The 25430-nt window shown below is 41.6% G+C and overlaps 1 protein-coding gene across 13 annotated transcripts in view; it reads left to right on the top strand.

Moving 5' to 3' along the window:
* Positions 1-25430, top strand: part of PCM1 (pericentriolar material 1) — an 88092-nt gene that overhangs the window by 39285 nt on the left and 23377 nt on the right. For all 13 annotated transcript variants that reach the window (XM_048848136.2, XM_048848135.2, XM_048848134.2 and 10 more), the window contains 7 exons: positions 6871-7002; positions 13994-14184; positions 15100-15288; positions 16930-17152; positions 17299-17444; positions 21361-21554; positions 22576-22753. In XM_048848136.2, coding sequence (XP_048704093.2) covers positions 6871-7002; positions 13994-14184; positions 15100-15288; positions 16930-17152; positions 17299-17444; positions 21361-21554; positions 22576-22753 — 1253 coding nt within the window. The remainder of the gene's footprint in view (positions 1-6870; positions 7003-13993; positions 14185-15099; positions 15289-16929; positions 17153-17298; positions 17445-21360; positions 21555-22575; positions 22754-25430) is intronic.

Below are 25430 nucleotides of genomic sequence, written 5' to 3'. Positions count from 1 at the left end.
AATTCGGGTAACTACAGGCCTGTTAGTTTGACATCTGTAGTATGCAAGGTCTTGGAAAAAATTTTGAAGGAGAAAGTAGTTAAGGACATTGAGGTCAATGGTAAATGGGTATACAGAATACAACATGGCTTTACAAAAGGTAGATCATGTCAAACCAACCTGATCTCCTTCTTTGAGAAAGTAACAGATTTTTTAGACAAAGGAAACGCAGTGGATCTGATTTACCTAGATTTCAGTAAGGCGTTTGATACCGTGCCACATGGGGAATTATTAGCTAAATTGGAAAAGATGGGGATCAATATGAAAATTGAAAGGTGGATAAGGAATTGGTTAACAGGGAGACTACAGCGGGTCCTACTGAAAGGTGAACTGTCAGGCTGGAGGGAGATTACCAGTGGAGTTCCTCAGGGATCGGTTTTGGGACCAATCTTATTTAATCTTTTTATTACTGACCTCGGCACAAAAAGTGGGAGTGTGCTAATAAAGTTTGCGGATGATACAAAGCTGGGAGGTATTGCCAGTTTAGAGAGAGACCGGGATATCATACAGGAAGATTGGGATGACCTTGTAAACTGGACTAATAGTAATAGGATGAAATTTAATAGTGAGAAGTGCAAGGTCATGCGTTTAGGGATTAATAACAAGAATTTTAGTTATAAGCTGGGGATGCATCAATTAGAAGTAACGGCGGAGGAGCAGGACCTTGGAGTATTGGTTGATCACAGGATGACTATGAGCTGCCAATGTGATATGGCTGTGAAAAAAGCTAATGCGGTCTTGGGATGCATCAGGAGAGATTTTTCCAGTAGGGATAAGGAGGTTTTAGTACCGTTATACAAGGCACTGGTGAAACCTCACCTGGAGTACTGTGTGCAGTTCTGGTCTCCCATGTTTAAGAAGGGTGAATTCAAACTGGAACCGGTACAGAGAAGGGCTACTAAGATGATCCGAGGAATGGAAAACCTGTCTTATGAAAGGAGACTCAAGGAGCTTCGCTTGTTTAGCCTAACTAAAAGAAGGTTGAGGGGAGATATGATTGCTCTCTATAAATATATCAGAGGGATAAATACCGGAGAGGGAGAGGAATTATTTTAGCTCAGTACCAATGTGGACACAAGAACAAATGGATATAAACTGGTCACTGGGAAGTTTAGACTTGAAATTAGACAAAGGTTTCTAACCATCACAGGAGTGAAGTTTTGGAATAGCCTTCCAAGGGAAGCAGTGGGGGCAAAAGACCTATCTGGCTTTAAGATTAAACTCGGTAAGTTTATGGAGGAGATGGTATGATGGGATAACATGATTTTGGTAATTAATTGATCTTTATTCATGGTAAATAGGCCCAATGGCCTGTGATGGGATGTTAGATGGGGTGGGATCTGAGTTACTACAAAGAATTCTTTCCTGGGTATCTGGCTGGCGAATCTTGCCCATATGCTCAGGGTTTAGCTGATCGCCATATTTGGGGTCGGGAAGGAATTTTCCTCCAGGGCAGATTGGAAGAGGCCCTGGAGATTTTTCGCCTTCTTCTGTAGCATGAAGCAAGGGTCATGTGCTGGAGGATTCTCTGCTCCTTGAAGACTTTAAACCACAATTTGAGGACTTCAATTGCTCAGACGTAGGTGAGAGGTTTTTTTGCAGGAGTGGGTGGGTGAGATTCTGTGGCCTGCGTTGTGCAGGAGGTCGGACTAGATGATCATAGTGGTCCCTTCTGACCTTAATATCTATGAATAGGCCTGATAACCATTGTCGTCATGTCCAAGGTGCTCCTGGCTGCCTCGGTAAGGTTGGTCAAGAGCGCCTGGGCAGACATGGGCGCAGGGACTTAAAATAGGAGTGACTCGACCAGGTCATTCTCTTTAGTCCTGCAGGCAGTCCTGTTGCACCATCTTCTGCTGAGCAGGCACCGTCTGCTGCCAGCCAAAGATGTAAAAGATAGATGGAGTGGATCAAAACAAGAAATACACTAGATTTGTTTTGTATTCATTTGCTCCCCCCTCCCTCCCTCTGTGAAATCAGCAGCCGACAGTCATTTTGGTGAGGTCTGTCAGGGGCACCTTGAAAAGTTTAATGGAGATTCAGTCCTGCCTGACATACCTGCCGGGGGGGGGGGGGGGCGGGATAGCTCAGTGGGTTGAGCATTGGCCTGCTAAACCCAGGATTTTGAGTTCAGTCCTTGGGGCCATTCTGTGTGACAGTTGTTTGTTTCTCCTTAATATAAAGCCACCCCCTTTGTTGATTTTAATTCCCTGTAAGCCAACTCTGTAAGCCATGTCGTCAGTCGCCCCTCCCTCGGTCAGAGCAATGGCAGACAATCGTTCTATGCCTTTTTTTCTGTGCAGACGCCATACCACGGCAAGCATGGAGCCTGCTCAGATCACTTTGGCAATTAGGAGCACATTAAACACCACGCGCATTATCCAGCAGTATATGCAGCACCAGAACCTGGCAGAGCGATACTGGGCGAGTAGATGACGTCAGCTCAGTGACGAGAGTGATGAGGACATGGACAGACTTCTCTCAAAGCACGGGCCCTGGCAATGCGGGCATCATGGTGCTAACGGGGCAGGTTCATGCAGTGGAAGGCTGATTCTGGGCCCGGGAAACAAGCACAGACTGGTGGGACCGCATAGTGTTGCAGGTCTGGGACGATTCCCAGTGGCTGCGAAACTTTCTCATGCATAAGGGCACTTTCATGGAACTTTGTGACTTGCTTTCCCCTGCCCTGAAGCACATGAATACCAAGATGAGAGCAGCCCTCACAGTTGAGAAACGAGTGGCGATAGCCCTGTGGAGGCCTGCAATGCCAGACAGCTACCGGTCAGTCAGGAATCAATTTGGAGTGGACAACTCTACTGTGGGGGCTGCTGTGATGCAAGTAGCCCGTGCAATCAAAGATCTGCTGATATCAAGGGTAGTGACCCTGGGAAATGTGCAGGTCATAGTGGATGGCTTTGCTGCAATGAGATTCCCTAACTGTGGTGGGGCCATAGACGGAACCCATATCCCTATCTTGCCACTGGAGCACCAAGCCGGCGAGTACATAAACTGCAAGGGGTACTTTTCAATAGTACTGCAAGCACTGGTGGATCATAAGGAACGTTTCACCAACATCAACGTGGGATGGCCGGGAAAGGTGTATGATGCTCGCATCTTCAGGAACTCTGGTCTGTTTCAAAAGCTGCAGGAAGGGACTTTATTCCCAGACCAGAAAATAACCATTGGGGATGCTGAAATGCCTATAGTTATCCTTGGGGACCCAGCCTACCTCTTAATGCCATGGCTCATGAAGCCGTACACAGGCAGCCTGGACAATAGTTAGGAGCTGTTCAACTACAGGCTGAGCAAGTGCAGAATGGTGGTAGAATGTGCGTTTGGAGGTTTAAAAGCGCACTGGTGCAGTTTACTGACTCGCTTAGACCTCAGCAAAACCAATATTCCCACTGTTGTTACTGCTTGCTGTGTGCTCCACAATATCTGTGAGAGTAAGGAGGAGACGTTTATGGCGGGGTGGGAGGTTGAGGCAAATTGTCTGGCCGCTGGTTACGCACAGCCAGACACCAGGGCAGTTAGAAGAGTGCAGGAGGGCACGGTATGCATCAGAGAAGCTTTGAAAACCAGTTTCATCACTGGCCAGGCTACAGTATGAAAGTTCTGTTTGTTTCTCGTTGATGGAAACCCCTCGCCCCTTGGTTCACTCTATTTCCCTGTAAGCCAACCGCCCTCCCTTCCCCTCCCACCTTCAATCACCACTGCAGAGGCAATAAAGTCATTGTTGCTTCACATTCATGCATTCTTTATTAATTCATCACACAGATAGGGGGATAACTGTCAAGGTAGCCCAGGAGGGGTGGTGGAGGAGAGAAGCACCGGGAGGGGTGGTGGAAGAGGGAGGGACAAGGCCACACAGCACTTTAAAAGCTTAAAATTTTAAGTTATTGAATGCCAGCCTTCTGTTGCTTGGGCAGTCCTCTAGGGTGGAGTGGCTGGGTGGCCGGAGGCTCCCCCACCACGTTCTTGGGCATCTGGGTGAGGAGATTATGGAACTTGGGGAGGAGAGCGTTTGCTTACACAGGGGCTGTAGTGGCGGTCTGTGCTCCAGCTGCCTTTCCTGCAGCTCAACCATACGCTGGAACATATGAGTTTGATCCTCCAGCAGCCTCAGCATTGAATCCTGCCTTCTCTCATCACACTGCCGCCACCGATCAACTTCAGCCTTCTCTTTAGCCGGTCACCTCTCCTCCCAGTCATTTTGTGCTTTCCTGCACTCTGACATTGTCTGCCTCCACCCGTTCGTCTGTGCTCTGTCAGTGTGGGAGTACAGCATGAGCTCAGAGAACATTTCATCGCAAGTGTTTTTTTCGCCTTCTAATCTTCGCTAGCCTCTGGGAAGGAGAAGATCCTGTGGTCCTTGAAACACATGCAGCTGGTAGAGAAAAAAAGAAGGGACAGTGGTATTTAAAAAAAACATTTTATAGAACAATGGGTACACTCTTTCACGATAAACCTTGCTGTTAACATTACATACATAGCACATGTGTTTTTATTACAAGGTCGCATTTCGCCTCCCCCTATCACGTGGCTAACTCCTCCCCCTGCCCCATGGCCAACAGCGGGGAACATTTCTGTTCAGCCACAGGCAAACAGCCCAGCAGGAACGGGTACCTCTGAATGTCCCCTTAAGAAAAGCACCCTCAACCAGGTGACCATGAACAATATCACTCTCCTGAGGATAACACAGAGATAAAGAATGGATGTTGTTTGAATGCTAGCAAACATACACTGCAATGCTTTGTTCTGCAATGATTCCCGAGTACGTGCTACTGGCCTGGCGTGGTAAAGTGTCCTACCATGGTGGACGGAATAAGGCTGCCTTCCCCAGAAACCTTTTGCAAAGGCTTTGGGAGTACATCCAGGAGAGCTTTATGGAGATGTCCCTGGAGGATTTCTGCTCCATCCCCAGACACGTTAACAGACTTTTCCAGTAGCTGTACTGGTCGCGAATACCAGGGCAAATTAATCCTGAAGCACTCTTGCTTTTAAACCATGTATACTATTTTAAAACTTACACTCACCAGAGGTCCCTTCTCTGCCTGGTGGGTCCAGGAGGTACTGGCTCCAGGTCCAGGGTGAGGGACAGTTCCTGGCTGTCGGGAAAACTGGTTTCTCTGCTTGCTTGCTGTGAGCTATCTACAACCTCCTCCTCATCATCAGCTTCTTTGTCCCCAGAACCTGCTTCCGTGTTGCCTCTATCTCCGTTGAAGGAGTCAAACAACAGGGTTGGGTTAGTGGCATGTTTTGGGCTCTGACCCGGAGCGGCCATTTGCCTCTCTGGTTTTCTGGTAGGCTTGCCTCAGCTCTAAGTTTCAGGTGGCACTGCTGCGGGTCCCTGTTATGGCCTCTGTCCTTCATGCCCTGGGAGATTTTGACAAATGTTTTGGCATTTCGAAAACTGGAACGGAGTTCTGATAGCACGGATTCCTCTCCCCATACAGCAGTCAGATCCCGTACCTCCCGTTTGGTCCATGCTGGAGCTCTTTTGCGATTCTGGGACTCCATCATGGTCACCTCTGCTGATGAGCTCTGCATGGTCACCTGCAGCTTGTCACGCTGGCCAAACAGGAAATGAAATTCAAAAGTTCGCACGCCTTTTCCTGTCTACCTGGCTAGTTCATCTGAGTTGAGAATGCTGTTCAGAGCGGTCACAATGGAACACTCTGGGATAGTTCCGGGAGGCTAATAGCATCTAATTGCGTCCACAGTACCCCAAATTTGACCCAGCAAGGCCGATTTCAGCACTGATCCTCTTGTCGGGAGTGGAGTAAGGAAATCAATTTTAAGAGCCCTTTAAGTCGAAAAAAAGGGCTTTGTCGTGTGGACGGGTGCAGGGTTAAATCGATTTAACGCTGCTAAATTCGACCTAAAGTCCTAGTGTAGACCAGGGCTCACTATATAAGGCATGTTTTTCAGACTTCAAATTGTTCTTGTAGCTCCTTTCTGAACTCCTGAATGAATACTGAAAAATTTGAAAAAGTGGACACTGTATTTTAGTAATGGTCTCAGTACTGCCATATACAGAGCTAGGTTCTGCCTCTCTGCTCTTGTGTGGTGATCTCCTTCTTATAGGTGCAAGGATTGCATTTGCCCTTTTAGCTACATAATCTCACTGGAAACTCATGGTCATTAGCTTATTTACTATGAACCTTAAGTCCTTTTCAGAACCCCTGTATTCCAGAGTAATGTCTCATCTTGTGAAGGTGACTTTATATTTGGCTGCATTAAAACAGAAGTTCAGATGAGCCCATCTTACCAAACTTTGCAAAGTTTGTTTATTTTTGTGTACTTCATTTTCACTACAATCTTTCCCTAAATCTGGAATATATCCTAGATCTGAAGGTAACACTGGTTCTCTCAAAATGAAAGTTAACAAGATGTTGCCTTTTCTTCAAAAGTATGTTTCATTTAGGCAGTTGAAAATGCTGCAATTACTAAAAGAGCTAAAGGGACCAGTATTCTACCACATTGCACAATGTTGGTTTGAGTTTTTAAAATTCATTTGTGATTACAAAGTTTCTGATTTCATTTATATTATACGTAGCATTGATCATAATGTAAGATGGGCTGCATGCTGGTTGAAGTATAGGTAATGTTAGTTCTGAGACTATTCTTCATAGCATATGTTGACTTTGAGCTGATATCTCAAGTCTAAAATTGAGCTGGGGATGAGTAGTTGGAGGGAGCGGGGAATAGCTGTATCCAATAACAGTAAGAAATAAGTAGAAATTTCAGAACGCAATAATTTATTACATATGTTGTTTTACTCTAGTAATATATATTTTATTTAATTTTAAAATCTTCTTTTTCTTTCAGTTGTCAGCTAGCTTGGGGAATTGCCCAGCAAATAGACCAGCCTCACCTGCTACTTCAACACCAGCTGTTGAAAGTAGCACAGCAGGCAATCCTATTCTTGAACCTGAAGAATCAGTAACAGTGGACAATGAGGTACTTGACATTTCTGACTTGCTTGTGAGTCAGTTACTCTTTTAAAAAAAACAAACAAACCCTTAAATACCTTTTAAATATTTTGAAACATTTTAAGTCTTTTATATACATGTTGAGATGTGTTTATTTTTAAAAGTGTGTTTGTAGAAAGCAAACATTGAACCTTAGTAGCAAGAAGTATTTGCCAAAAAAGAAATATTTAAGCAAATATTGCAGAATTTGGCTGTAAAAGGGATATGATTTTGGAATTATAACCAGAGGGATTGAATGATCTCCAAGGAAACTGGATTCCAAGAACAGCCCATCCAATCAGGGAGTTCATGTAGAATATGAGACAGACACTCTTTCACACATGCTTACATCTTAAAATTAGTTTCCCAGGGATCTGCCTCGTGCATGCAAATGTAGCTCCACTGTTCCATCCTGACATGTTATAACTGGATAATTTCACTGTATGTAAACACACACACTCTGCTTAGTTTACATTGGCAGATCATTAGTTTTATCAATTAACTGAAATTTTGTCTGTCTAAAATCCTTGTAATGTCACTGAATTCAAGATTTTTCCCCTAAACCACCAAAAGGTAAAAGGTGATGTCTTATTGAAGGAGTATTCTTGCAAGATTTATAGCTTTTGCCTTCTAACAGTGTTGGATAAATGTTTTTTTATAAATAAAGACAAGATAGTATTGTGTCATGTTTTTGTTCTCAAATGGCTGAATTTTTTACTGGGGACTTGAAAACAAAAAATGAGAATAGAACAAAGGGTAAAGAGATAAATTACAGAGGTCTAAAAATTATCCTTTAGAACAAAATGCTTGTACACCCTTAACGATAGGTGTCGCTGTGCGATCAACTATACATTTTCACTTACCAGTTATGTTTTTCCATTTAATATTTTTCACAACACTATGGTTAATAATATGATGCTGTCCCAGCTATGGGTGACCATTTTGCATACTCATGCTTTAAACTCAAATTTTTTAAAATATATTTGGCTGGGTTTCCAAGATCTTTTGAAAAGCAGGATTTGGTTAAACATAGGCATCTTACAAATATATATGTAGTTAAATTTGCCTTTTGATAACCAGTGTGGGTCTCTTTCTACTTTAAAAAAAAAAAGAGGTCCTGGTATAACAGTAAGAGCATGTAGTAGTGATCATATTTCTAAAACTCCACAAGTAACTTTTGATTTTTAACTTCCAAATATAGCCTTTTCTATAAACAAATTCATATTTTCAGAGATATCAGAAACTTTGCCTAGAAAGGTGTTCAGCTGTTTCGCAACAAAAAAGCCTGCTTGCCTTTATGCTTTGTATAATATACCACCTTATCTGTCTTCCCTGACATCTTTATCACCTCATTCAAATCTATTCAAAACACTGCTCGAAACTATTCAAAAGTTATGTTTACCTGCTGCTGTAACCATATTACCTTCCCCTTTGAATTCCTCCACTACCCTGTTTCACTGCATCAGGTTCAAGTGTCTTCTTGATTTCAAGGTCCTTCACAACTTTGCTCCTCCGTACGTAACCATTACTTCATCCTACTCTCTTTGAGTAGATGCAGCCATGTATTCCACGTAGGTGTACATGTGCCCAGTGCACTGAAGCTGGAGAACTTTGCCTAGCAATGCCCAGAAGGAAAGCATTTGTGCGTTAAAGGCCCTAGCCCCTCCTCTAGCTATATAAGGGCAGCTCTGTCCTGACTCCCACTCAGTTCTTTTTCACCGCCTGTGCCTTAAGTTGAAGCTTTGTGTGATATTTTCATCTCACGTTTTTGGTCTCATAATGTAGTGGAAAAACTCTCAGAAAACTAGCCTGTCTTTTTTTTGTGTGTGTGTGAGATTCTCACATGAGGTGCTTATTGTGGCTGAGGGATATGATAAGGAATGGTGTTCCACCTATAGGTCATTCAAAAAGAGAGCTGAGGTGGCAAGAGACTTACGGGTGAAGCAGCACCTTCTGGAACAGGCCAAGAGGCTCGCTTCAGCACTGAGACCCTCGTCTGCTTGGCGGTTGGTGTCAGAACCAGCAAGTGATGCGACTTCACGTTCGGACTCTAGTGCTTCCTCCAAGAGGAAGAGGCGTTGCTCTCCCTCCTTTGGTGAGGCGAGGAAGATGTCCCATAAGACTAATTATGGAGCACTCCAAGTTTCTCTGAGACTTCCTCATCTTCTAAGAGGAATGTTCACCAGCACAATACTCCTGGCACACGCAGTGAAACAGGTCCATCTAACCTCTCCTTGTACAGTGCCAAGATCAGCAAGAGCCCATATCATCAACTCTGGTTCCAGCCATGGGGCATCCAGTGAGTCTGGTACCGATGATGTTTGCACCAGTGCTGACTGCCTCCATGCTGGAGGTGTATCAGGTGGCATCAGACCTGCTTTATCTCTCAGTCCATGACTCTCCAGTGGTTCAGGAGTTTGAAGGTGCTGTAGCTTCTATGCGTCATCTTCCATTGTGCCCTTGGCCCATTCTGGCTGGGTTGTAAAGCTGCTGGGTTCATCAGCACCGCAGCCCAGGTCCCAGACTGTGGAACTGAGGCCAGTGCTGTGCCTAGCACCAAAGACCCCTGCCATGCTGATGTCCCCTTCGGCCATGGTCCTTGGCCTTGGTGCTGGTGCCTCTTCCGGTACTGGGTGGGGGAGTGTCTCGCTCTGTGCAGATTCCCCCTTCCTTTTTGGCATTGATGCTGTCTCTGTTGGGCTTCAGATGAATCTGGTCATTTGTTTGCTCAGTTGTGGCTGGCTCCATTGTCACCAGAGAATCTCTGCGACTCCTCGAGATCCAGGTTCAGATCGTCCTCCCCTTTGTCATTGTCTGATAGGCGCTAGAGACTGTCCTTGGCTCACCATCGGTACGGAGGTTGGCATAGTTTCTGCAGTCAAGAGGGTGGCTCTTGGCCCAGTGTCTGCTGATCACCAATGTCATATCCATTTCTCCAGTGGCCTCCTTGGAATCCTTGGGACACTCCTTGGTCTTTCAGGTCCCATTATTTATCCTGCTCCAAAACAAGATCACGGATCCCATGGGTGGCTTCCATTCCCAAACAGTCTCAGCTACAGGCGACTCTGAGCCTGTCCGTCTGGGCCTCCAATCCCAACTGTGGGTTAAGAAAGGACCTGTCACTGGTGTAGCAAAAGCATCTCCGGACAGCTCTGCCATGCCAGGCTCTTGCTCTCCTTTGATGTTTGAGGACTTTAAGGCATATTAGGACCTTCTTAGGTGTATGTCTGCTACATTAGGCATCCAGGCTGAATTTATGCAGGAGAATACACGTAAGCTGCTGGATCTTCTCCAGTCATCAGCTCCAGGGAGAATAGCCGGTCTGATAAATGAGGCTGTCTTGGAATCTGCAAAGACACTCTGGTATACTCCAACTTCATAATTTCCTAAGACAAAGTGTGCGGAGAAGTCATACTTCAATCCCATGCTGGGTTTTGAAGGTTTCTGCTCCCACCAGCCCCTAACTCTGTTGTGGTAACTACAGTAATGACAGTGAAGATATAAATCTGTACTAAAGACAGAGTCCAGGAGGGAATGGGGAGGAAGATTTATACTACTTCTTCCTGGCAGATGTGCACTGCGAATCAGCAGGCATTGCTCTCTGTATATGACTGGCTTGTCCTCCATTGGCAACCAGTAAGCGCCTATTTTGACTTGTATGTCCCAAGCAGAAGTCTGTCTTCATTACCCCTGTTCAGGGTCAGGCTGGCTCATTTTTTTTAGTGTTTGGGACTCAATTACCCGGGGTTGTGCCATACAGTTCCTCCTCCATCCCTCTTCAGGGACCCCTCCCACAAGACACAGCTCCTGGAGCAGGTTCAGTCTCTACTGGCTTTGGGGGCTGTAGAGGAGGTTCCACTGCAATGTTGGGGACAGGGATTCTACTCCCCTGAGGGATGAGTCATGTCCTGTGTGACCTCAACAAATACATCAGATATGTGGGATTCCATCTGGTCACCTCAGCAACTATCCTCCCTGTGTTAAATTGCAACTGGTTTGCTGGACCTTCAGGATGCTTATTTCCATGTAGCAGTGCTCCCAAGCCACAGGCGGTTTCTGTGGTTAGTCATGCTGGACCAGCACTATCAGTATACCATGCTTCCTTTTGGTCTGTCTTCCACTCCCACCTGGCATGTTAACAAGTGCATGATTGTGGTGACAGCATACCTCAGGAAGAGAATTCATATCTTCTTCTATCTGGATGATTAGTTCCTCAGAAGCAAGTCCAGAGAAGAAGACCCCTCTCATGTTCAGTTCATTCTATGCTTACTTGATCATCTAAGTCTCATCCTAAACAGTGGAAAGTCAACATTGGTTCCAACTCAAAGAATCAAGTTCATTGGGGCCCTACTAGACTCTGAGTTCGAGTGTTACTACTGACCAATTCCATGCGATTTGCCACCTATCTCTGGAGCTGCAGGGAACTCAACCGTCAACAATAGTCTGTGTATGCCTGAGGTTGCTAGGCCCTGTGGCTGCATGCAAATAAGTAATCCAATATATCAGGTTGTGCCTTCGTCCTCTTCAAATGTGGCTAAAGTTGGTTTGTCATCTGAACTCTTGGATGGACCGGTCCGACTTCCTCTGCCGATCCTCGAGTCCTTATGGTGGTGAGAGGCTCAGGGCAATGTGTGCCAGGGTGTTTCCTTCACTAAGTCTCCATCGATGCCTCTTTAGTAGGTTAGGGAGTGCATCTGGGATTGCTGAAAGGCCTGTGATCACAATAGGAAACTTCTCTGCATATCAGTGTCCTGGAGCTTTGTGCCATCTACAGTGCCAATCAGGCCCTTTAAGATCACATCAGGGACTCGGCGATGCACATCCTTACTGATAATACCACTGTGAGGTATTACGTGAACAGAAAGGAGGGAGCATGCGCCAACCTGCTATGTCAAGAGGTCATCAGGTTCTGGCAGTTTTGCATCGGAGAAAACATTATCCTATTGCTGATCATTTACCTGGGTTCTAGGATCACCTGGTGGATCACCTGAGTAGAAATTTCTCCCTGAATCATGAGTGGTTTCTGAAGCCCAGTATCCAGTAATCCATCTTTATGGATTCTCGACAATCGTCTCTCTCTTGCTTTTTGAGAGGTCTCAGTCCAGGCTCGGTGAGCAATGCTTTTCACCTGAGCTGGGATGCTTTTCTTCCAATTCCGATTATTCTGCAGATCATTCTCAAGCTGAAACTGGATCATGACAACCTCATTCTCATTGCTCCACTGTGGCCAAGACAATGTTAGTTCTCCAACCTCCTCAGGTCGTTAGCCTGGGGAATTCAACCGAAAATGGCTTGTATCCGGGATATTTGGGTGTACTTGCTGACACCTTCAGTCTTCTGGTCTTGCACTTAGTTTGTTAGAGTGCACCTGGCGGTGATTTCCACGTTTCATTCACCTATCCATGGGAAGTCAGTGTGTTTGAACTCCATGGAAGCGAGGTTCTTGGAAGGAGTCATTTGTCTCCATCCACTGGTTAAAGAACTGGTTCCCTTTGTGGGACCTTGATATCGTCTTAGCGGCTCTTATGAGACCACCATTCAAGCCTCTGGCACTTCCTTCTTCTGTGTCATAAAACTGCTTCCCTTCTGACAAAAACATCTGGAAGGGGTGTGTGTGTGTGTGTGTGTGTGTGAGTTGCGGGCTTTGATAGCAGAGCCTCCTTATGTACAGTTTTCCAAAGACAAAGTAACTTTGCAGCCACATTTTAAGTTTTTATCTAAAGAGGTTTCTCAGTTTCTTTTGAACCAAGTTATGTATCTACCAGGGTTCTTCCCTGAGCTGCACTCAATCCCAGATGAGTAGCATCTTCACATATTGGATGTCAGGCGATTGTTTAGCCTTTTGTCTGGATAGGACTAAACCTTTCCATTCTTCATTTCATCTGTTTGTTTCATATGTGGACCAAATGAAGAGGCAAGTGATCTCTTCACAAGTGATTTCTGGGTGGATAACTTCCTGTATCCTGACAGCATACGAAGTAGCTCAGACTGTGCCGCCTCAACATGTGCAAGCTCATTCCATGAAGGCCCAGGCAAACTCAGTGGCATTTCTAAGCAATGTTTGCAAATTGGAGAGAGAAGGTGGGTAAGGTAATCTTTTATTAGACCAACTTCTGTTGGTCCAATAATAGATATTACGTCACCCACTTTGTCTCTAATATCCTGGGACTTACATGTTCCTATATTTGACATTTGCACGGCTGCCACTTGGTCCTCTGTATATTGGTGATGCAGATATGTATTCCACAACCCATCCTCCTTCCCTTCTGGATCGGCATTTGTACTCTGGACATTTTGTGCGAAGGAAATGAGAGGAGTGGGGACCTGTCCTTATATAGCCAGGGGAGAGGCTAGGGCCACAGCTTCTTGCAGAAACATCTGTCCCTTCATTCATGCTTCCTATGCTCATGAAGTGATCCATAAAACCACTACCACTTTTTTCTTTCAAATTCCTCCTCAAGATCCTATTCTGCCTTGACATTTGTAAGAAATCAGCGAGTTAATGATGGTTAGCTTGAGTGATAAATGGAGATCATCATACACTTTCATTATTCTTCTAGAGTATTAATATAAACAATTTGATTGGATTCTTCTCTCCCCACTTTCTTATGTTGCTTATCTTTTTAGATTTTAAGGTGTTCAGGACAGAGACTATTTTTTGAGTTTGTGCAGCCCTTTGCACATGTGGCCCCAGTCCTGATCACCTCTTAATATTACAGGAGAATCATCATTTTATCAGCCTCACTTTTGTTGACATAACTTGCATTCTATTCTTACAATATAAAAGGTGAAACTTAGATCATAGGTTTGTCAAGCTGAAATTTAGGTTTTTTTTCTTCATTTTGCTTATTCTGCTATATAGTCACATCAAATTAATTTTGAAAAACCATAGCTTTGCCTAATTTGTTAGTTTAATGGTTTTGAATATAGTTAAATGTGGAAAATGAAACAGAAGGATCAAACTATTTTATTTCAAATAGCTATGGTCTGAGATGCGTAGGCATGAGATTTTAAGGGAAGAGTTACGACAGAGAAGAAAGCAGCTTGAAGCTTTAATGGCTGAACACCAGAGGAGAAGAGATCTGGCAGAAACCACATCTACTGTTGCTGCATCTGTTAAAAGTGATGGATCAGAGACCCAATGTACTCCACAACAAAGTAGGATGGAAAAGTAAGAGCATGAGTCACCCTCCCCGCCCCCCCAGTTTAAATGGTCTTACCTTTGGAGTCTGGAATCCTTTGCTGTATATTTCACATTTGTTGTGAACAATGTCTCACAGGTATTCAATTTAAAAATAAATTAGTAAGAAACTCTTTTAATTCTGTTTACTTGGAACAAAATTCCACATCCAGTGTTTAATGGAAAAAGTAGTAAACTGTTTTTAGTTTTAAAGGCATACTGTAAATTTATAATCTAGTCACTTTCAAAACATTACCTAAAAGTTTTGAGATATACCCACTTGCCTATGAGCTTCCTGCCATTTTGTTGGGGTTTTGATATTATATTTTTCAAAATGCTTTTTCTCTTTTTTTCTCCATTACTTGGGAAAAACCCTTATAAACAAGGAAAAAGGGCTGTATGAAAAATGCTGTCAAATACCTAAAATACTAGGTTGTCCTTCAATATCTCAACTGGCAGGACTCTAGCATGTTTGGAAAGATATCCTTAAGTTGTTCGTTTGATTCCAGCTTGAAAGAATGGTTTATTTTCAAGTGTTAAATCAACACTGTTTTTCTAAAAGAAATGCTCTAATTCAAACAAGAGTTGATTCAGGGAAGTCCTAAGGTCTGTGTAATACAGGAGGTCTTTGTAGATGATCACAGTGGTCCTTGCTGGCTATATCTATGAATCCAAACAAATTGAAAAGTTTCTCTGATAAGTTACAAAGTTCAAACACAAGTAGTTCTTTATAAATTAGTTTACTGTCTCTGCATTGGTATGAGGTTTGCAAAATTCATTTTGATGCAACTTGTAGATATAATTGGCATATAAAATTTCTAAATTTACTGTTAGTATTCTGATTTTAGCTGTTATCCTTTGTTAATGGCAGATTGACTGTATCTTTTAATGTCTAATGTTCACTAGAACAGTGGCAACATGGGGAGGTTCTACCCAGTGTGTGCTAGATGAAGAAGATGGAGATGGTTATCTTTCTGATGGACTTGTTCAGGCAGAAGAGGAGGAGGAAGAACAAGAGTCCAGTTCTAATGACAATTTCTCCATGTATCCCCATAACCATCAAAGTACATATTGTGTTACGGAAAATAAAGATAGGTTAGTAGTGTTATTTAATTTTGGTCTGATATTAGGCTAAGTTTTATAAAATAGTGTTTCAGTTTTTATACAGAGAAAGCTGATAACAAAATGTCTTCTTCCACTATTGCTGAGTAAAAGAGGTTTTCACTGAGCTGTCAACTGCGGCACCTAGTCAAATCTTTTTTGTCAAGAGGTTATAGCTTGATTCTAAACTAGCTATGTGCAGTGTTTGAGTAGTTCAAATTATTCCTTCCAACTTGTGTAATCAACAGTGGATTTCATCTGCAATCAAGCTGTTCATTCACCTCATGTTCCTCAGTCTTTACTAGTTTTGACTAATCTAAATAATTTGATCTGCTCTGCAAATTTTGTCACTTCATTGTTCAACACTTTTTTCATTAAACATCAGTTTTAACACTTGGGTGCCCCTAAATGTTCCATGCTAACTTCTATCATGTTGAAAATTAACCATTTATTTCTGATTTTTTTTTTTTTGGTTGTTGTTTTAGCCAGTTTTTAATCCATGATAGCACTTGGTCTCATTACATGACTAATTAATTAGTTTCCTTCGTAGCCTCTTGTTAAGGGACTTTTTCAAAGGCTTTTTGAACTTCAAAATAAATCAGATCAGCCAGTTTGCCTTCCTCTGTTTTGTTGACTTACTCAAAGAATTCTAAAAGATTAGAGCAGGGGTTGGCAACCTTCAACACACGGTCCATCAGGATAGTCCGAAGGCAGGCCATGAGTCATTGTTTTTCGGTTGATCGTCTGCAGGCATAGCCCCCTGCAGCTCCTAGTGGCCGCAGTTCGCTGTTAGCGGCCAGCGGGAGCTGCAGGAAGCGGCAGCCAGCGTGTCCCTATGGAAGGTTGCTGACCGCTGGATTAGAGACATGATTTGCCTTTACAGAAGCTGTGCCCTATCCTAGCATGTTTGTGTAGGTATTTTATGGTTCTGTTTTTAATGATCACTTCTACTAATTTTTGTGGTACTTAAGAAAGGTTTATAGGTCTATAATTCCCAAGATCACCTTTATCAACTTTTTAAAAAGATATAACATTAGTTACTCTGTAGCCCCATGGGGTAGTAGCTGATTTTAGTGATGGAAACACTCCACTGGTTGGCCATTTGTTCAAACCCATTAATAGTTGTCATATACAGTTGCATCTTTAGTGCCTTTGTCCCATATTCTTGCTGAGCACACTTCTTCAGTTTTGCATGATTTTACAATGCCACCAATATGACCCCAGCAAATATTCTGTTTGGCTCCCATGCTGTCTTACAACTAATAAGCTATAAAAGTATGAGAGTATATGTGGAAATTAGAAGGATAAATTCTTTACTCACAAGTTAGTCTTGCCATATGAGATGTGAGAAGAGAAGAGCTGCAACAGAAGATACTGAATTTCTAGATGTCAATCTCATCAGCCAGTTCTCTAACTCATACTGAATTTAAAAGTTAAAGTAGCTTTTTTTGTGCTAATGGGTAAGTTTCTTGAATAAGAAACTGAAACTGCTCATGCCAAAAAGTGTTGGTGGTATTAATTAATTGTTAATAGTTTACCTAGAACTGAAACTATGAACACTTGGTAAGAGGAGAAAGTTGAAATTTGCAAAGTTTATTTTGACTTTCAAGAAATCTGACACTCCCTTTTCCCCAGATGGAAGAATCGCCGCCCTCTTTCTGCAGATGGGAATTACCGTCCATTGGCTAAGACAAGGCAACAACAGAATATTAGCATGCGACGGCAAGAAAACCTTAAGTGGATGTCTGAACTCTCTTATGTGGAGGAGAAGGAACAATGGCAAGAGCAGATTAACCAGTTAAAGAAACAGCTTGAATTTAGTGTCCGTATTTCTCAGACCTTGATGCAGGATCAGCAGGTAAATATCAAAAGCATTTATTCTGGTATCATATTACTCTATATGCTATATATTGTAGTGGTGGTGTCTTTTCCTCTAAATCTTTCAGGAATAATTCAGCTGACTTATTTGAAGTTTTGGTGACCAGCGTTTCTTTCTTTCCACAGACCCTCTCTTGTGTACTACAGACTCTGCTTACAGGCCCTTACAGTGTGATGCCCAGTAATGTTGCATCTCCACAAGTGCACCTTATAATGCACCAGTTAAACCAATGCTATACTCAGCTGACATGGCAACAGAATAATGTTCAAAGGTATGCTATTTATCCTGTATTTGAGAAAGACTTTTGCTAATACTTATATTGAAATGATTCAGAAGTAACAAAAAGCTTACTTAACTGATAAATATTTTAAATAAATCAAACTGATGCCTGGTCTATATGTAAAAGTTAGGTTGACATAACTACAGCACACAAGGGTGTAAAAAATTCACAACCCTGAGCGCCATAGCTATGCCAACCTAATCCCCAGTGCGTATGCAGCTATGTCGACAGATGAATGAGTCCGTTGAGCTAGCTACTGTCGCTTTGGGAGGTGGAGTTCCTACAGTGAATGAAAAAACCCTTCCATTTCTTTAGGAAGCATTTATAATGTACTACTTTTCTTTGGTGGTGTTAGTCTTGTGATACCTATAATTCCTCCTCCTCTTTTAACAGTGGCATTGAGCCACTCTTTGGAGTGGTCCGGATCTACCTGACTGAATCTGTGGTTGGAAACTTTCATAACCCAGTTGCCTCTATGGAGCTCTTCAAGTACCTCCAGAGGGAGCTGGTTTATTTCTGCTAAGTACACAAATCCCCACTGAGCATAATTTGTGTGGTTGTATTAGTGAAAAAATAGAAACATTCTTTTGAAGGCATACAGATGAAGGTCCCAAATTCCATTCTGTTGAGCTCTGATGAAGAGTAGAAGAATACACACCATATTCATGTACTTGAAGTTGCGATGGTTGTCTGTACTGTTCAGTGCAAATGATGCCATCTGGTCACGGAAACTTGCTGATGACTGGATGCCCATTCAGTCATTGTAATCTTCTGCAGCATCGGGTTTTTCCAAATCCAGGAACTTTTCTTTGAGTTTCTTGTCATGTTGCTGTAGATAGCTCAGAAGTTGTCATAATAGCAGTTCTCCACATTGCCTATAGAGTGAGCTTGTAATCTCAAGTGGTTTTTTGCATAATTTTTACCAGCAATTACATGTTCTTTTGTTTGTCAACCTAATATTAGGTTGATCAACAGTTAAGACTACATGTTTTTGTTGATGATGTGTGTGACTTGTGCAAGTCTTTTCATGACAACATTCAATGTATCAGCTTCACAAACTGGTGACTGAAAGATAGACATGTAGCCATATGTAGTTCAATGGAGAATTGCGTTACTGTGCTTTTCGTTAAAACGTATCCAGTCAGATTTTGGATTTTCAAATTGATGTTTGAGGGAAAATAACATATCCTGTGCTTGTGCTTTCAAAGCTGACTGGTAATCTTTTGTGTGTTCACTAAATCATTCTGCTAGGACATCTTCATTGAATTTTGGTTCTGCTGTGATATTAGCAGGAAAAATGGTGTATTGCATCGGGAACATTTAAAGTAGCATGATTTATTGGCTGTGTTGTGCAGTATCAGATCTGATGCCGGTTGCCTCTGCTAGGCTCCATACTGCGTGGTATGTAATGTGTTTTGCCCATCAAGTGTGTGCTTATTTATATCAATATTATCTACAGTAATATGGGTAAATCTTCCTTTAACCAAGTTTGATGGGATCACTGTTCCATCCTCATTCACTGACATCAGAGTGCTCTTGGCCAGTGCTATGTCAACCCGAAGTATGTCCTTGCAGCTGATGCAATGCCCAGTGTTGTGAAACAACTGGACAATTTTTTTTTATCTTGTTGCCTGGTGAAGTATACTTCCAAGGCCAACACGTTTGGGTGTCCACTTCTTACCTCCACTTACACTTAGATTAAATGTGTAATATTTAATGCCCTGGACTGTTTGTGATTCCTGTTTCTCCTCTTCACATTCTTCTGCAATGTTATCTTCTGTGTCCTCCCTCCTTATCACCATCACCACCTTCTTCAGCTTCCCCTACCTCAAGAGTAGACTGGCCAGCCAAGATGAGTTGCAAAAACATTTATGTGCTATTTGGCACACAGGCTAGTGCCTCTTCCTCATTGTTGTTTAACCCATGGCATCCAGGATGAGCAAGTGAATCTGAACGTAATTCCAGTGCTACATGTACCATTGAGAGAAATTCATTTTCCAGCTTGGTCTTGGAAAATGGAATGGTTGATGCATTTTCTTCTGCTTTACTGCCTAACAATTTAGAGAGGGATGTGACAAAATTTGATCGGCACTAATAGTGTTTGTCTCTTCGAAGCAGGTTGATCACTTAAGACAATGAATTTGTAAATACCATCAATAGTAGAAAATTTTTCTTTGAAGGTTGCCATACAACTTGTAAATGAATGTTGGACCTCTTCACCAGCTTCATTTGAGAGAAAACGGTAAAAAGTCCATGTCTGTGAAAATTCCACATCCTTTTGGGGCACAATGTTTTAACTCATTACTAAGTGAGACCATTGTCAAGTCAGGAGCACTTAGTGGTTTCGTGCTTAGTTTTTGTTACTTTTCTCCAGAAATGCTTATAGCAATTAGGGTGGTATATCCTTTCTAAGGCTATAAGGTCACTTAACACCATTTACACGTACACTGAACTCATGTTCATACTCTTCTGCCTCAAATATATATTTGTTTATTTTGAATGTTACAGAAGAATTTTTTTTTTTTTGTATGGAACTTGAATCCTGGCAGAAAATGCAAAGACTCCAGTTCACTGTGGGGGACCTTACTCTGAAACACTATTGAGGTTTTGGTGATTGTAACGCAAGATTGGGTTTGAAGATCACTCTTTACTAGTAGCTTCAATGGATTTATGAAGTCTGCCAATTTTACCTTGATCTGTGCATGCATAACGGTTTATATGCCAGAGTAATCATTACCTGCATTCAGATTGAAGAGTTGTTTAGAATTCTATCAATTGCATCCCTATTCTGGAAATCTTAGTTTCTGTCTTGCATTGGTTGCCTCCTGTATTGTAGCCAATCCGTGTTTGCTAGAAGCAAAATTTCCTTTTTCACTTGTTGGCAAATAATGCCTTTTTCATAAGATGCTGTTGAGGGACGTGTCATGTTCAGGACTGCTTCCATGTTTTGTGTATGGAATACATGACAATAATAATGCAATTAACTGTCACATGAACGTTTGAACAAATAAATATTTACCAGTATATCACTTATGCCATGGCATTGTTATCCAGATCAGTACTCAGAACTCACGCACACTGTAAGTAAAAGTCAGCTTTAGTTAGGTTACTGGTTAGGGGGCTGATAATTAGCTGCTAATAATAAAAAATTTATATTTTTGAAAGAGAACTTACAGAAATAATTTATCATACTGTGTTGTGCATGATACTTTGTGTAATGGATAGCAGTGCATTTAACTCCTTAACCTATCAAAAATACCTGAAAAGTAGTTAGTTAACTTAATCTTAAATGTCCTTATCGGAAAACCAACAATACTCCAGTGCCTATCATTACGTGACTAGAGGAAGCAGAGAGTATAATCTTCAACAGAGATCACTCCATGTATTTTCTGATAGCATGGTATTCCAAATTAGGAACATATTCCATATTTAGTATCTCTCCTTTACTTTGTGGGGTTTTTTTAAGTTTCAAATGGTAGCCATTTTCTCTTTTGTTTTTTACTTACCTTCAAGTTCAAAACTCAGCTTAGTAACTATTTTCAAATTCAGTACATTGAAATTATGAAAGAAGACAGGTTTAGCAAATTTTCCCCAGAAACGCTTTGTTGTATTAATATCTGCTTTTCTGGGAATTTTGCCTACTCTATAACTATGGTTGTCTGTTAATAGGTAGGTGCAAATCTATATGACTTCCATGTTGCTTTAGTTGTTGGGTTTCCAGTATATGGAGTGTATAATTCATTCAAAGTTGATGTACTGAAGGGAAGGTGGGGGGGGGGGGCAGGAAAGCCAGTTGGTTATGGTCCTTTTAAAATTTACATGTATTTGAAATAAGTGAACCTTTGTACTATGTATCATTTTTGTAACTTGCCTTTCTCTTCAGCAGTAACTTTTCTGTATTTCATAGGTTGAAACAGATGTTAAATGATCTTATGTACCAACAAGAACAGCAGCAGCAGGAGAAGCCGCAAAGAAAGGAAAGAGGCAGCAGCGCACCACCACCTCCATCTCCTACAGTATTTTGTCCTTTCAGTTTTCCTCCTCAACCTATGAATCTATTTAACATACCTGGATTTACTAATTTTTCTTCTTTTGCACCAGGTAGGTATTTCTGGAAATGTAAAGAGAAGGAAATGACTAAACATAGTTTTGGTGAACAGGTTACATAAACCTTTTGCTTTGTTGGACTTTGGTAAATAGGTTCTCATGTTAAAATAGTATTTTTACTGTTTTCCCTCTACTTCCTTCCACAAACCAATTAACCTCAGCTGCTGGAGGCCTGCTTTACCTGCCTGTCTGTATATGTTCCCCAGATCATATTGCCTAATGAAATGGTCCAAACAACTTGTGAGTGAGCCCAAGCAGATGGGCATGAACATTTGCTGCCAAAAGATGGCGTACATATTTTGATCTCCGTATGGAGGGCATGACTTCTAGCTAGCAGTGTGGGAAAAAACGTGATCTTAGTGCTGGTGAAACATGCCAGATTACACCAGTGATGTTTGAAATCCTCCTATGTATAGGTCAGATATAGGATGAGGAATGTTAAAAGAAGTTTCCACACAAGCCCCTGCCATTATGCAGTAACAGCCTTCTGAAGAAGGGCTGCCTTTGTGGGGAGCGTGAACTTGTTCATTACTTCATTGACTGCTAGCACTTGTTTTGGATTGAAACTGCCACCAAACAGGCATTATATGTTACTGAGCAGTTACACCAGTACAAACCATTAGTGTAGACAGACAAGTTCCTATTTGCACTTGCAGAACTTATCCCTGCTTGAAATCTGGGTAAAAAGCTACACTGTGCAAATGGCAGATTACCCTGGCTAAGCTATGGGTTGCACTTGTGCATCTACAGTGGTGGTAGCTCAGAGATCATTGAATTTGGACAAATTAAGACAAGGCCTCAGTATCGCAGTAGTTTAAAGTCAACTACTGGTTTTATTTTGTTTTTTTTATTTGTCTCTTCCCCATAGTTTTCATTTAAAATATTTACTAGAACATTGCATGATGATAAAACTTTGAAGTTGTAGTGATATGCAGTGTATTCTCTAATGTGATGTCACTTTTATTTTTTTTGCAGTGTGGTATGTCTTCTGATTAGCTTTAATTTACCCTCACAGGTATGAACTTCAACCCTATGTTTCCCTCTGGTTTTGGAGATTTTGCACACAATGTTACCCCACACAACAGTGAGCAGCCGCAGCAGCAACCCCTAGATCACACTTCAGGAAAAACTGAATACATGGCATTTCCAAAGCCCTTTGAAAGCAGTTCCTCTATTGGAGCAGAGAAACAAAGGTATTTTAACTATTTATGGTGAAATTCTCCTTTAATCATTCTTTACCTGTAATTTGGTTTTGGGACCCATCAGTGATATCGGAGCTTCTACTTGAAAGGTAAGCAATTGCATTAAATGGTGAACAATCCTCATTGTAATTTGCTCTTCCCTACCTATGTTATGACTATTTTCTGTTGACAGAAAAAAAAGTTCTTAATGTACAGTTTTTGGTGTGTATGGAAAATACACTGGGTATAGTTAGGCCCAATGTTTGCCAAATGATCTTAGTTTTTATATGTAGGAAAAAATATCAGTTTTACAAATATTGAAATATGTATTTTAATGAGTAGACGATACGTTCTGTTGCCAAACTGTTACATAATGTTGTGCTAAAGTACATCATGCAGAGAGGGAGATATTATTGCCTTTAATCCCTGCTTCTTGGAGCAGCTAGTCCTGAAACCCACAACAGGAGCGGCAATTCTTAATTTAGTCCTAAGTGGCAAACAGGAGCTGGTCCACAAGCTGAACTATTTGACAATAGCAACCATAATGTAATTAAATTTAGCATCCTTGTAGGGGGGGAAATACCAAAGAAATCCACCACAGTAACATTTAACTTCATAAAGAGGAACTAAACAAAAATGAGGAAAGTAGTTAAATTAAAAGGAACAATCCCAAGAGTGAAATGTCAGCAAGCTGAATGGAAACTTTTTAAAAACATAAAAACCATAATGAAGGTTCAAACTACATCTATATCCCAAATTAAACAAAAAAAAAATAAAGTAATGGGACCAAAAACACCACCATGGCTAAACAACAGAACATAAGACATTAGAGGCAAAAAGACTTCCTTTAAAAATTGGAAGTCAAATCCTACTTGGGAAAATACAAAGGAACATGAATTCGAGCAAGTCAAATGTAAAAGTATAATTAGGCATTCAAAGAATTTTGAAGAGCAACTAGCAAAAGACACAAACTAACACCAATAATTTTTTTAAGTACATCTGAAACAGGAAGCCTGCCAAACCATCAGTGGGGCTATTGGATAATCGAGGTGCTAAAGGAGTAGTCAAGGAAGAAAAGACTGTTGTGGAGAAGCTAGATGAATTTTTTGCATTGTTCTTCACTGTGGAGGATGTGAGGGTGATTCCCACACCTGAGCCATTTTTTTTTTGGGTGATAAATCTGAGGAACTGTTCCAGACTGAGGTATCAGTTTTGGAACAATTTGGTAAATTAAACAGAAATAAGTCACCAGGACCAGATGGTATTCACCCAAGAGTCCCGAAGGAACTCAAATAGGAAATTGCAGAACAGCTGACTGTGGTATGTAACCTATCGCTTAAATCAGCCTCTGTACTTGATGACTTGAGGATAGTTAATGTGATGCTGATTTTTAAAGAAGTCTTCAGAGATAATCCTGGTAATTACTGGCTGGTAAGCCTGACTTCAGTACTAGGCAAATCGGCTGAAATTATAGTAAAGAACAGAAATATCAGACATCTAGATGAACACACTATGGTTGGTAAGGCATGATTTCCCTTTACAAAAATCGTGTTCACTCTTCCCAATCTATTAGAGTTCTTTGAGGATGTCAACAGATGTGTACAAAGGTGAATCCAGTGGATACAGTGTATTTGGACTTTCAGAAAGCCTTTCACAAGGTCCCTCACCAAAGGCTCTTAAGTGAAGTAAGCAGTCATGGGATAAAGAAGGAAGGTCCTCTCAGATCAGTACTGGTTAAAAGATAGGAAACAAAGGATAGGAATAGATTATCAGTTTTCACAGTGGAAAGAGGTAGATAGCAGAGTCTCCCTAGTAGCTGTACTGGGACGAATGCTGTTTGTCATACTCATAAATGATCTGGATAAAGGGGGTAAAAAGTTAGGTGGCAAAATTACAGAGGATGCATAGTTACTAAAGATAGTTTAAATCCAAAGCAGACTGCAGAAACTTACAAAGGGAACTCACAAAACTGGGTGACTGGGAAGAAAATGGCAAATAAAATTCAGTCTTGATAAATGCGAAATAGTGCACGTTGGAAAATGTAATACCGAGTAGATGTACAAAATGATGGGATCTAAATTAGCAAAGAAAGCAATCTTGGAGACGTGGATGAAAACATGCTCAGTATGCAGCGTCAGTCAAAAAGCCAATAATTAGTAAGGGATAGATAAGACAGAAAACATCATAATTCCACTATATAAATCCATGGTACACCCACACCTGGAATAATGCATGCAGTTCCAGTTGCTCCATCTCAAAATAAAATTGAGAAAAGTATGGAGAAGGGCAACAAAAATTGTTAGGGGTATGGAACAGCTTTCACATGAGGAGAGATTTGTGCTGGAAATGGCCCACCTTGATTATTACACACATTGTAAGGAGAGTGATCACTTTAGATAACCTACTACCAACAGGAGAGCGGGTTTGTTGGAGAGGGTGGGGGGAGAACCTGGATTTGTGCTGGAAATGGCCCACCTTGATCATCATACACATTATAAGGAGAGTGATCACATTAAAAAGACTGGGACTGTTCAACTTGGAAAAGAGACGACTAAGGGGGGGATATGATAGAGGTCTATGAAATTGTGAATGGTGTGGAGAAAACGAATAAGGAAGTTTATTTACCCCTTCACATAACACAAGAACCAGGGGTTCTCCTGATGAAATTAATAGGCAGCAGGTTTAAAAC

This window comes from Caretta caretta, chromosome 4, assembly GCF_965140235.1.
Source record: "Caretta caretta isolate rCarCar2 chromosome 4, rCarCar1.hap1, whole genome shotgun sequence".
Taxonomy (NCBI): Eukaryota; Metazoa; Chordata; order Testudines; family Cheloniidae; genus Caretta; species Caretta caretta.
Note: the sequence above shows the minus strand (reverse complement) of the source record. Positions and strands in the feature narration are given on the sequence as shown.